Source organism: Cupressus sempervirens, chromosome 10 (assembly GCF_028749045.1).
Source record: "Cupressus sempervirens isolate cs-2001-9-10 chromosome 10, ASM2874904v1, whole genome shotgun sequence".
NCBI classification, from domain to species: domain Eukaryota; kingdom Viridiplantae; phylum Streptophyta; class Pinopsida; order Cupressales; family Cupressaceae; genus Cupressus; species Cupressus sempervirens.
In genome coordinates, this window is record NC_143127.1 from 744,103,103 (window position 1) to 744,113,380 (window position 10,278).

The window sequence follows — 10,278 nt, forward strand, 5'->3', positions numbered from 1 at the left end:
AGTAGAGAGGTTTGGGGTGCTCAAGTTTCTGAATGAGAACCCTATGAAAAATGTAGATCCCTACATGTTGTTTATCATGAAAAACATGAGTTGGAAGGAGTCAGTTTATAAGGAGATGATTAAAGAAGTGAAGGGCATCGAGTACAAAGTCACTGGAATGCACGAAGAACTCCTGAAAGATATGAAAGTAGTAAATCCTATGGGAATCCTACAGTTTGAAGAAGGGAATATGGATTCTAAGACACTAACTAAGAACTTCAAGGAAGTTGTTAAACATATTAGGGATAATGAATTGCCCAGTGCTAATGACTTCATTGCGTTGGCAAACATTGAGTTGATGTTACATCTCAGTAAAGACCACATGCGGCATCAGAGCTTGAAGATAAAGGAGTCTTAATGGTAGAAGGATGTGTGTAGGGCTAGATTGCTGAGCCTAAAAAATCCACATTCCCATGTGATGCAGGAGCTCATGAACACTTTCTAGAACTGGAAGTTGTTGTATCAAACCGTGGGCGAGGAAGAGAAAATTGGTGGTGAGACTTGAACAAGATAGTTGTTTAGTTACATTTTGACACCTATTTTATAACTTCTTTCTTGTTCATAATTGTTTCTTTTTTTAACCAAAATGGTTGGGTTTTGATGGAGGCCTTTCAGATTTTGTAATGGAAGTATAAATGCTGGGGCATTGAACTAATTAATTTTAGAAGGAGATAGCTAGAAACTCTAATACGTAGATACTTTTATACAGTAATCAAAGAATAGTATATGGATGTTTTTCTTTTGAATGACTATATGCATGAAAAAGGTTTAACATATATATATATATATATATATATATATATACATCTTGAATTCAACTTGGTGTTCAAAGTGTTTAGACCATTGTTACTTTGTGAACTCTGGTTTATTGGTTTGAGATATTTGATTGCTATTCTTATTGTAAGTTCATTTCAATTAAGGTGTTTGAATGATTGAGATTAATTTATGGTGTTATTCATTCCTTTGAAGTAGATGTTTTGTGGAAGTATGGTTTGATGGATATTTATCTTTGTTGTTTGTATTGATTCTTACCTCACTATCGAAGAGTAAGTGAGAGATCCTTACGTACTTTCTAGTTAAAGTGCAAAGACAATTTTGAATTCATTGCGAATTTCATAAAGGGAGCTATACCTTTAAATTTAGAGAGAAGATCGAATAACATGAGATTTTCTCAACTATTGTGGACATTTTGTAATTTCTATACCCTGGGCATAGAGTGAATTTGCTAAATAGTTGAAAGGACAATCTGTTCACCAACAAAAATCTTCTTCCTACCTATGTGTAGAGCCTCTTTGGGATATCAAGTAAAGATGTTAACCTTATGGAGAAGATCCAAAGGAATTTTGTATGGTCTGGTTTTGAAGACCATAAGAGATTCCCTCTCATTTCTTGGGATAATATCTTCCTTCCCTAAAAAATTGGTGGTTTGGGCATTAGAAAACTGAGACCTTTCAACAATATCCTTCTAGATAAACAGATATGGAGAATCTTTATTGTTGAGAATCTTTTGTCTTTTTCTGCATTTTCAACCATTATGTGTGTTTGTGCATGTGCACGCGCATGCATTTGGTTTGTATTTTCTTACAAACCCAATCCGAAGCCTAGATCTTGAATCGATAATTTTTAAAAACAATAATGAAAATCTCATTCAATCTCCAAATTACATTTATTGTGAAATTGAAAAGTCATCAGTTGGCATCATTTAACTGTTACAAGCTAGAGTTGTTGACATATTAATGCCCAGTACAACCACTAGACTTATAGAACATAGGAGGCGGTTAAGCCATGTCATTGGCAGTTAGTCCAACAATGCCCCCCCTTAGCATATTACCCAAGGAGATTCAAATCTGTAACCAAGCTCTAATATCACTTGTTACAAGCTAGAGTTTCCATTGCACCAAAATATCAACCAATCAAAGCCTGATACAACAACTAGACTTATAGAACACAGGAGGCAGTTAAGGCATGTCACAAATCCCAAAGATATAAAAAATATATTTTTTATATATTACTATTATATTACTATTTTTTACATATTACTATTCTATTCAGCTCACTTACCATAATTATGATAGGGAGAAAGGTGAGAATCACATGGATTTCTTCGTAGTTCAAGTGTTGTTATCTCTTTTAAGAAATGCATATTTGACTACACAAAACTGAAGAGCAGAGTTTTATGGCTGTCTGCCATTGATTTGCTCTGGAAAATTATTCCCCTTTCAGTTTCATGGCTATCTCTCATTGAGGTTCTTTGTACAATTGTTCCGCTTCAGTTTTTAAGGTTCTCTTCATTTGGTCAATTTATTTTCATCATAAGATGCAAATTACATAATAGGAAGAAAATTATGGCTTATGCTTTGTGATATAACCTTGCTTTGACTTTCTCCATTTTTTCAACAAAATCTAGGGTTAGGTACCTTCATATGCTTCCTTGATAATTCTATAATAAAAATGCTAAAGTAATGCACGATTTGATCCAAATTTGATGTCAAAACATCCACCTTATGCGTAAGTATGTAAAATTTGTACACTATTTTGAGTATACAATCAGAATTCAACAACCTTAAAACTGTACGCAATTATGAATATGATATCTCATAAACAAAATTTAAAATGAACTTAAGAACATTGCAATGTATTGCAGTGAAGGAATTTTTATGGTATACATCAATCAGAACTCACAAAACTGTAAGGATGAGTTAGAATCTAGATAATAGAAAACATAATGTTTCGTTTCTCACAGAGTAGGCAGAAAGGGTGGTTATTTATACCATCCCACCAAACCAGCCATAAGGACACCCACGAAGTAGAGCATCTGGAGGAAGAACGATACATTTTGCGCCAGTAGGCAAACATTTTCTTAGAGGAGACTTGTTAATATCTGGAAGAATGCAAGATGTCAAATTACCAATAAAGGGCCTTTGGTTTTGATTTGAAACCCTCCAACTGCCCTCCTTCCTTTTCTCCTCGCTTTCTCTTCTCTTCATTTGCTCTTCCCTTACAAGATCTCCAGATTCCTTGTGTAATTTGGTATGTTTTCTTCCAATTTCTTCGAAGACATCAATTACATTCTTGAGCTCAATCATTTTTGCATTCATCTCTGTAATTTTTCCATCTTTTGTGTGAAGTAATGAATTTTTCGCAAATATGTCCTTTTGCAATAGTTGGTTTTCTCGATCAAGTTTAATGGCTTCCTGTTTCACTATTCTATTTTCCATAAGCAAATCTTCCATCACTTTATCACTAGTTTCTGAAAGAGATGTGAGTATCTGCCTCTCCACTGTCGCTGAATGAGGCATGTCATCAGCGGAAATGCTTTTGTAATCATTAGCCCCCATACCCAACTTGTTTTGAAGCTCATAGACTTGCTGTTTTAACGAATAATTTTTTTGAACCAAAGCCTGGTTTTCTTTATCAACTTGATGGGCTTCCTGTTTCGCTGTTATGTTCTCTGTAACCAGATCTTCCATTACTTTATCACTGGTTTTTGATAAAGATGTGAGTAACTGTGTCTCCCCTGTTGCTGAATCGAGCATATCATTAATGGAAACCCTTTTGTAATCATTAGCCAACATACCCAATTTGTTGTGAAGCTCATGGACTTCTTGTTTCAATGAGCCATTTTCTTGAATCAAAGCGTTCTCCCTGCTTGCTAACGTAGATCTAAGTGAGTTCCTTTCATTTTCTACTAAATCGAAGCTATGATCATAATTTTCCAATTTCAACTTCAGAGATTCATTTTCAGTTGTCAGTTCTTCATATTTCTTGCTCAAATGTGTTTGATCATTGGTGATCGATTCCACTTGAGTTTGCAGGGCTTCCACTGTCTTTGTATTGCTCTCTGAGAGAGACATTAGACTCCATGTTTCATCTTCCATGGAACTTAGTGTGCCATTATAATCTCCCAACTGTGCCTTGAAAAATTCACATTCAACGTACAACTGTACATATTCTTGCCTCAAAATTCTTCCTTCATTAGTCATTGAATCAAGCTTATTTTGCAACCCTGCAATAGAGTCTTCAAATTTTGCCCTACAAGCTTCCCACAAGAGGCAATCTTCTCTCATCTGGGCATGCAATTCCTTATTCTTATTGTTGCATTCTCTCAGTTTGTCTTCCAAATCTTCTTTTTCTTCTGTTGAATGGATGCACAGAGCTTTATATTCCTTGATCATTATCTCTTTCTCATACTGCAGATCTACAACTATGCTTTCTAAATCCTCCTTATTACTGACCCACAGTAGCTCGTCTTCTTTGATTTTTGTATTTAATTCTCCAATCATGTCATTGCACTGTTTTAACCTAGTTTCTAACCGATTGTTTTCCTCTCTTAGCAAATTACACAGCTCTTGGTCTTTCTCTCTCAAAATCTTTGTTTCACCAAGTTCATTTTGTAGCGCTACAAGACCCTTTTCCAACTCATTTTTTTCCTCATTCAGCACATTACACAGCTCTTGTTCTTTCCCTCTCAAAATCTTTGTTTCACCAAGTTCATTTTGTAACATTAGCAGTGTCTTTTCCAGCTCGTTTTTTCCCTCTCTTAGCACATTACATAGCTCTTGGTCTTTCCTTCTCAGAATCTTTGTTTCATCAAGTTCATTTTCTACCATTATAAGAATCTTTTTCACCTCATTTTTTTCTTCTTCTGAATAACTCCACAAATCTTCATTTTTCTGAGTCAACATTCTCTCTTCGTTGAGCTCATTTTGCAGTTTTGCAATTGTAACTTCAAGTTCTCCTTTACAAGTATCCGACAAGTGCCTTTCTTCAGCTATCTTTTCCTTTAACTGTCTAGCTTCATCTATGGATGGCTTCAAATCACATTCCAACTCATTTTTACCTTTTTCTGATTGAGAACACAAATCTTCATGCTTCTGGCTTGACATTCTCACTTCATTAAGCTCATTTTGCAATTTCGCAAGTGCAGCTTCAAATTCTCTCTTACCTATATTCCACAAGTGCCTTTCTTCTGCTAATTTTTCTTCTAGTTGTCTAGCTTCATTGATGGATTGATTAAACTTATTTTCCAACTCACTTTTCTCTCTACTCATCTCATTGCATGAGACTTGATTATTGTGGGCCAAAATCTTTGTTTCATTAAGCTTTTTCTGCATATCTATTATTCTACTCTCTAACTTCGCCTTACAAGTATCCCAGAGGCCACCATTTTCAATGATTTTGGCATGCAATTCTTCATTCCTATTATTCAGCTCTTTCAACTCCTCTTCTAATTTTACTTTTTCCTGCCTTAATTGAATGCACTCTTTTTCATGATTCAGGCTCAAAACTCTTGTTGCATTCTGCTCATCTTGCAGCCCTTTTCTGTCATTGGTAATTGTATTCACTAACCCCTCATTCAAACTTGTCACCTTGTCACTGTTGCTTGCTTCTCTGTCATCTTTTACATTTACTGTTACTGGTGTTTGTTGGCTGAAGCTCTGCAAATTTGCTGATACAATCATCTTTCTTAGTTAGCATGTAATCATTTGCATGCATTTGTTTCAATTGTCTAAAGGTTGAGATGTTACCTGCTTCTTACTGCCCTTTGCTTTGGATCCTTTTCCCTTGGCCATATTTCTCCAACTCCTACAAAATCCAGTCAAAGCAATTATAATTTTCAAGATAAAAGATAACAAATAACAGATACTACACAAAATTTAACAGTTCCGTATCAAATTAAAAACCTAATAAAGCATTTTCAAAATATTATTTTATTCAAGGGATTGTAAATCTGAGGTCACAATTGATGGAGGTTTCATACCTAAGCGTGATACTCTGCACCAAATTTCTTTCCGATAAGGATCTTTTCAAAGAATGGAGTAATGCAAATTTATTATCACTTCTTCAAGAAGATGAATAGATCGATGCAATTATTTGTCAAGGAAGAAATTTGACGATATATAAATAAGAATTGCTGGTCTTAAGAGAAGGGTTGCGTCCCTTCCATTGAAAACTGATTTGTACGCGCAAGCTTTTAAGCACCCATTTTGGTCCTTCGTTCACCTCCACTTTTTTTAGAAGAATCGTTCCATGGAAGTTTTCAAAAAACTGACATGCTTTATTTTTGGGAATTTTTAATTTTTAATTTTTGTGGTTTTATTAATAATTAATTAATTAATTTAGAATATATTAATTGTTGAGAAACATGTGTCTCAACCTTGCAATCTTTTTTTGGAAAATTCCAAAATTAGTTTGTGGGAGTTTTCCACTTGTTTATGCATTGGAAAGTGGTTAGTGAGTTGTTAAATGAGTCTTGTCCTTAGTAGAATATAGGTAGGCTATTTTTAGAGCCTTGATGACTCATTTTGTGACTTTTATGGGAGTCTAGACTAAGAGACAAAATTGTGGACATGATTACTATTTTTAACCTGGTTGTTGTCAAAAATGGGTAACATGTGGCATGATAGTTTTGCTCATGCTTTTGTAAAACCTTAAGGGCCCGTTTGGTTGCTGGAATACAACTGGAATAGGAATAGGAAATTAGAATATGATTTGTATTTTTTGTTTGGTGCGTGGAATAGGAATAGGGAATAGGAAAACGTAATCTCATTTTAGCTCCAAAATGAGCTTTTGTCCATTCCAAAAAATACTTGTAATTAGAATTGCTATTCTTGCATTCATTTTAACTTTCTCAAATTTGATTAAATTTTCAAATCCACTTTGACCTGGGGTGAACGCTGGAACTCTGTTTTCAACATTTTCAAATATTTAAACGATTTTCAAATGGCGCCTATTGCATCTTCAAAAATATTTTCAAATATTTCAGCGATTTTCCAATGGCACCGATTGCAAGTTAACCCTATTCCAATTTAAGCTTGCATAACCAAACAAGGGATAAACAAGATTGGATTGTAGTTTTCCATTCCTATTCTTCATTCTCCATTCTCATTCAAATTTTCTATTCTAATTCTCAATTCCTACGCTTGCAACCAAACGGGCCCTAAGTGGTTTCCAGGTTGTAAAATCACTATAAAAGGAGGGCTTGGGGAGGTGTTTGTGTAATTGAGTTTAGTTTGCAAGACTGGTGCTAGAAGGAGTCCCTCCAAGTTTGAGTTGTGGTGATGCGCTCCTGTAAGAACTTGCATTGCAAGTGCATTGTAATCATCTTGGTTTGATAATACATTGTGCGAGTTTTGGAGGGTGGGGTTTTTCTCCTGGAAGGGTTTCCCCATGGTAATCACTGTGTTGTGTGTTCTTTGTTATTTTGATTATGTTATTATGCATTTCTTGAGATCTTTGCAATAGTTACTTTGATTTGCATAATCGTCCTCTCAAAGATTAGCGTAGGAAGCAATTCCGCGCACCTTTGCTTCCTTACATTAATTTACTATTAAAAAAATTAATTTGTAAAAGTAATTTTAACAATAATAAAATTAGTAAGTTTACTAAAAATAATATTTTAAATATTTCTATTAAATAATAGTAATTTTTTACTATAAAATATTTAAATTTGTATAGCCTTTGTAATGATTATTTTGTAAAGCTTTTTTTCCATTGAGTTTTGTAACTAGGGCATGCCCATTGAGGAGACCTTCCACTGATAGAAGGTCCTCTGTCGCATTAATTGCAATCAACCTTACTGTAGTTTAGCTTAATGGCTTTTTCGAGGAAAGGGTAAGGAAGAACATCATCAACACGAAAAGTTTTGGAGAAGTAGTTGAAGGCATTCCATCCCTCCCTAATGTTGTGTGCTTCTTCAAGAAAATCCGTCTGGATCACCTTAGCTCCAGGTAGAAGAGGGAGTTAATATTCCTAATACCAACCCATTTGTTATAAAGCCCAATGTACAAATGGCTATAGCAATTGAAATTTTGAGAAAAGTAGGCTTAAGAGTTCTACAATATTCTTAGTAACAAATAGTTTAGATAGTATTCCTTGGAGGAAATATATGAATGATTGGGTTCACAATGTATTGAAAACTTAATTTCTATTTCATTTTACTCTCATCTACGTACTTCAAAAAGGCTTGCTTATAATCTTGTTTAACAATCACCTTCACCAACAAGAAGTAGTTAAAAGACAATACTGGAAGATTGGTCTAAGCATGTTTCGTGCCCTACCCTAGAATCCAAAAGCTAACTTTGATGAAGTTGTTTCCCCTTCTTTCCCTAGATAGATTATTGTGGGAGATATTCCTCCATTTTTATGGAATTTCATTCCAAAGGCCTTGATTCCAATTAGAAATGCCAATAGAGTAGACAAATAAATAAAGTTGTATCATGATGGAGCTTAATATAATTGCATGGAATGTAAGAGGGTTAGAGTCCTTAGATAGGAAATATATTGCTAAAAGGTTATTATTATCTAATAAGAAAATAGATGTACTGGTGTTACAAGAAGTAAAAGTTGTTGGTAAAGGAGGTGCAATAATCTTAGTGGGATGTAATAGGAGTTGCATCACTTAAGATTGGGGAGATCACCATGCAACAAGGTTGTATGGATTAAATGCCAAAAGGATGGCAGAGAATTCGATAGTTGTAACATCTATGCCCCCAATGATCATAAAGACCGAATTGTGTTAGGAATAACCATGAACAAAAATAACAGTTACATTCAAATATAGCCAATATTAAAAAAAGAAATTCATAGAAGAGAACACAAGACACAAGGATTTAATGCGGTTCACCCAATCCATGGGCTATGTCCACCAACAATAAGTCCAATATTATTATTCAGTGATTACAATCTGCAATCCCTTATTGCTCAATGTTGTCGCAAAAAGCTATAATATTGAATCATACATAATGAAATCCCTAACCCTAAGCCATTTTATACAAGCTTTTATGCTTCTAAAATTAGGTTTAGAATAAGTCATCCAAAAGAACAATAGAATTTGATGCCTTTTATAATAGTAGATTCATTTTTGGCTTTGGGGACGCTACTCTTGAAAACCTTTGCTTCTCATCGACCCCACCCTAGGACCCAACAAGGAGTGTTTCCCTTTGAGCTCATCTTGAGGGCGTTACACCCAAATGCCCCATAGAAATAATCTAGGGGAAATTGTGCCGAATAAACCTCCAAGTCTAATTAGGCTCCACATTGCAACAATCTCCCACTTGGAGACTAATCATAATCCACAACAATAATCTCCCACTTCGAGATTGATCATAGCATTGCTAAACTTGTAGCTCCCATTGGAATATTAAACCACCCTAGACTCTGTTGTTCTTTTATTCTGTTAAGTCTAAAAGACCAATCAAAGTTGAAGAGTTCAACTTCTCCCTTGTGTCTTCTTTTGTAAACATTATGTTGGATTATCATCTCAATGTATCTTCTCTAGCTTTAACTTTCCATCATCCAAAACTGACCAAATAAAATGGTACCACAACTATATGTGTTTTGTCTTTAAATGTAGAGCAGAGTTCTTGGCAAGATAAATGATACTCTAGATATTTGTAAAAAAATAATTATCCCTCTATGGGAGTCCCAATTCTTTCATGAATAACTAAAGCCATATCATCTCCTTGGCCACCTCTATAGCAACAACATGCTCTACCTCTATAATGGATAAAGCATTAACCTTTAGCAACCAAGAAATCCAACTCACTGTTGTCCCACCAATTGTAAATACATAACCGGTAGTACCCCAATATCCCATGTCAAATATGAGTCAACATAGCCTTGTAAATTAGTAGTAGAGCCCCCAAAATGTAAACACTTACTGGATGTTTCTCTCAAATATTTGAGAATCCATTTAAGTGCATTCCAGTGTTCAATCTTTAGATGACTCATATACTTGCTAAAAGCTCCCACTACATGTGCAATAACTGGCCTAGTACATACCATAGCATACATTAAGCTTTCTATAATTTAAGCATAAGGTACCTTAGACATCTTATTCTCCTCTTCCAATGTCCTTAGATACATCTCCTTAGTCAACTTCAAATGACCAGGTAAAGGGGTGCTGATAGCTTTTGCATTCTCCATAGAGAAATGTTGCAACACCTCAATATAGTCAACCTAAAATAACATCAATTTTTTGTTCTTCCTCCCTCTACAAATTTTTATACCAAGAATTATTTTCGTTTTCCCAAATCCTTCATAGCAAATGAATGTTCTAATTGTTCTTTTAGCCCCTTAATGTTATCTATGTTAGCTCCATCTACAAGCATATCATACACATATAAACATAAAATAATTTAGATTTCATCATTTAACCTCTTAAAATAAACACAATAATTTGAATGACACCTACCGTATCAATGCTCATGCATAAAACTATCAAATTTCACATACCAT

The 10,278-nt window shown here is 34.6% G+C and overlaps 1 protein-coding gene across 1 annotated transcript; it reads right to left on the reverse strand.

Moving 5' to 3' along the window:
- Window positions 1-2,804: 2,804 nt before the first annotated feature.
- Window positions 2,805-5,973, reverse strand: LOC149536036 (uncharacterized). The gene is made up of 3 exons (XM_089806221.1): window positions 5,801-5,973; window positions 5,568-5,625; window positions 2,805-5,477 (listed from the first exon to the last, which is right to left on the reverse strand). Exons 2-3 carry the CDS (start codon window positions 5,610-5,612, stop codon window positions 2,805-2,807), a joined length of 2,718 nt encoding a protein of 905 aa, XP_089662347.1. The 5' UTR covers window positions 5,613-5,625; window positions 5,801-5,973.
- Window positions 5,974-10,278: the final 4,305 nt, after the last annotated feature.

What these genes read in the sequence shown, in the direction of transcription:
- LOC149536036 (XM_089806221.1), bottom strand. Translation starts at nt 5,612, where the DNA reads ATGGCCAAGGGAAAAGGATCCAAAGCAAAGGGCAGTAAGAAGCAG. An exon ending in CAAAGGGCAGTAAGAAGCAG is followed by an intron (nt 5,478 to 5,567) that starts GTAACATCTCAA and finishes GCAAATTTGCAG; the next exon opens with AGCTTCAGCCAACAAACACC.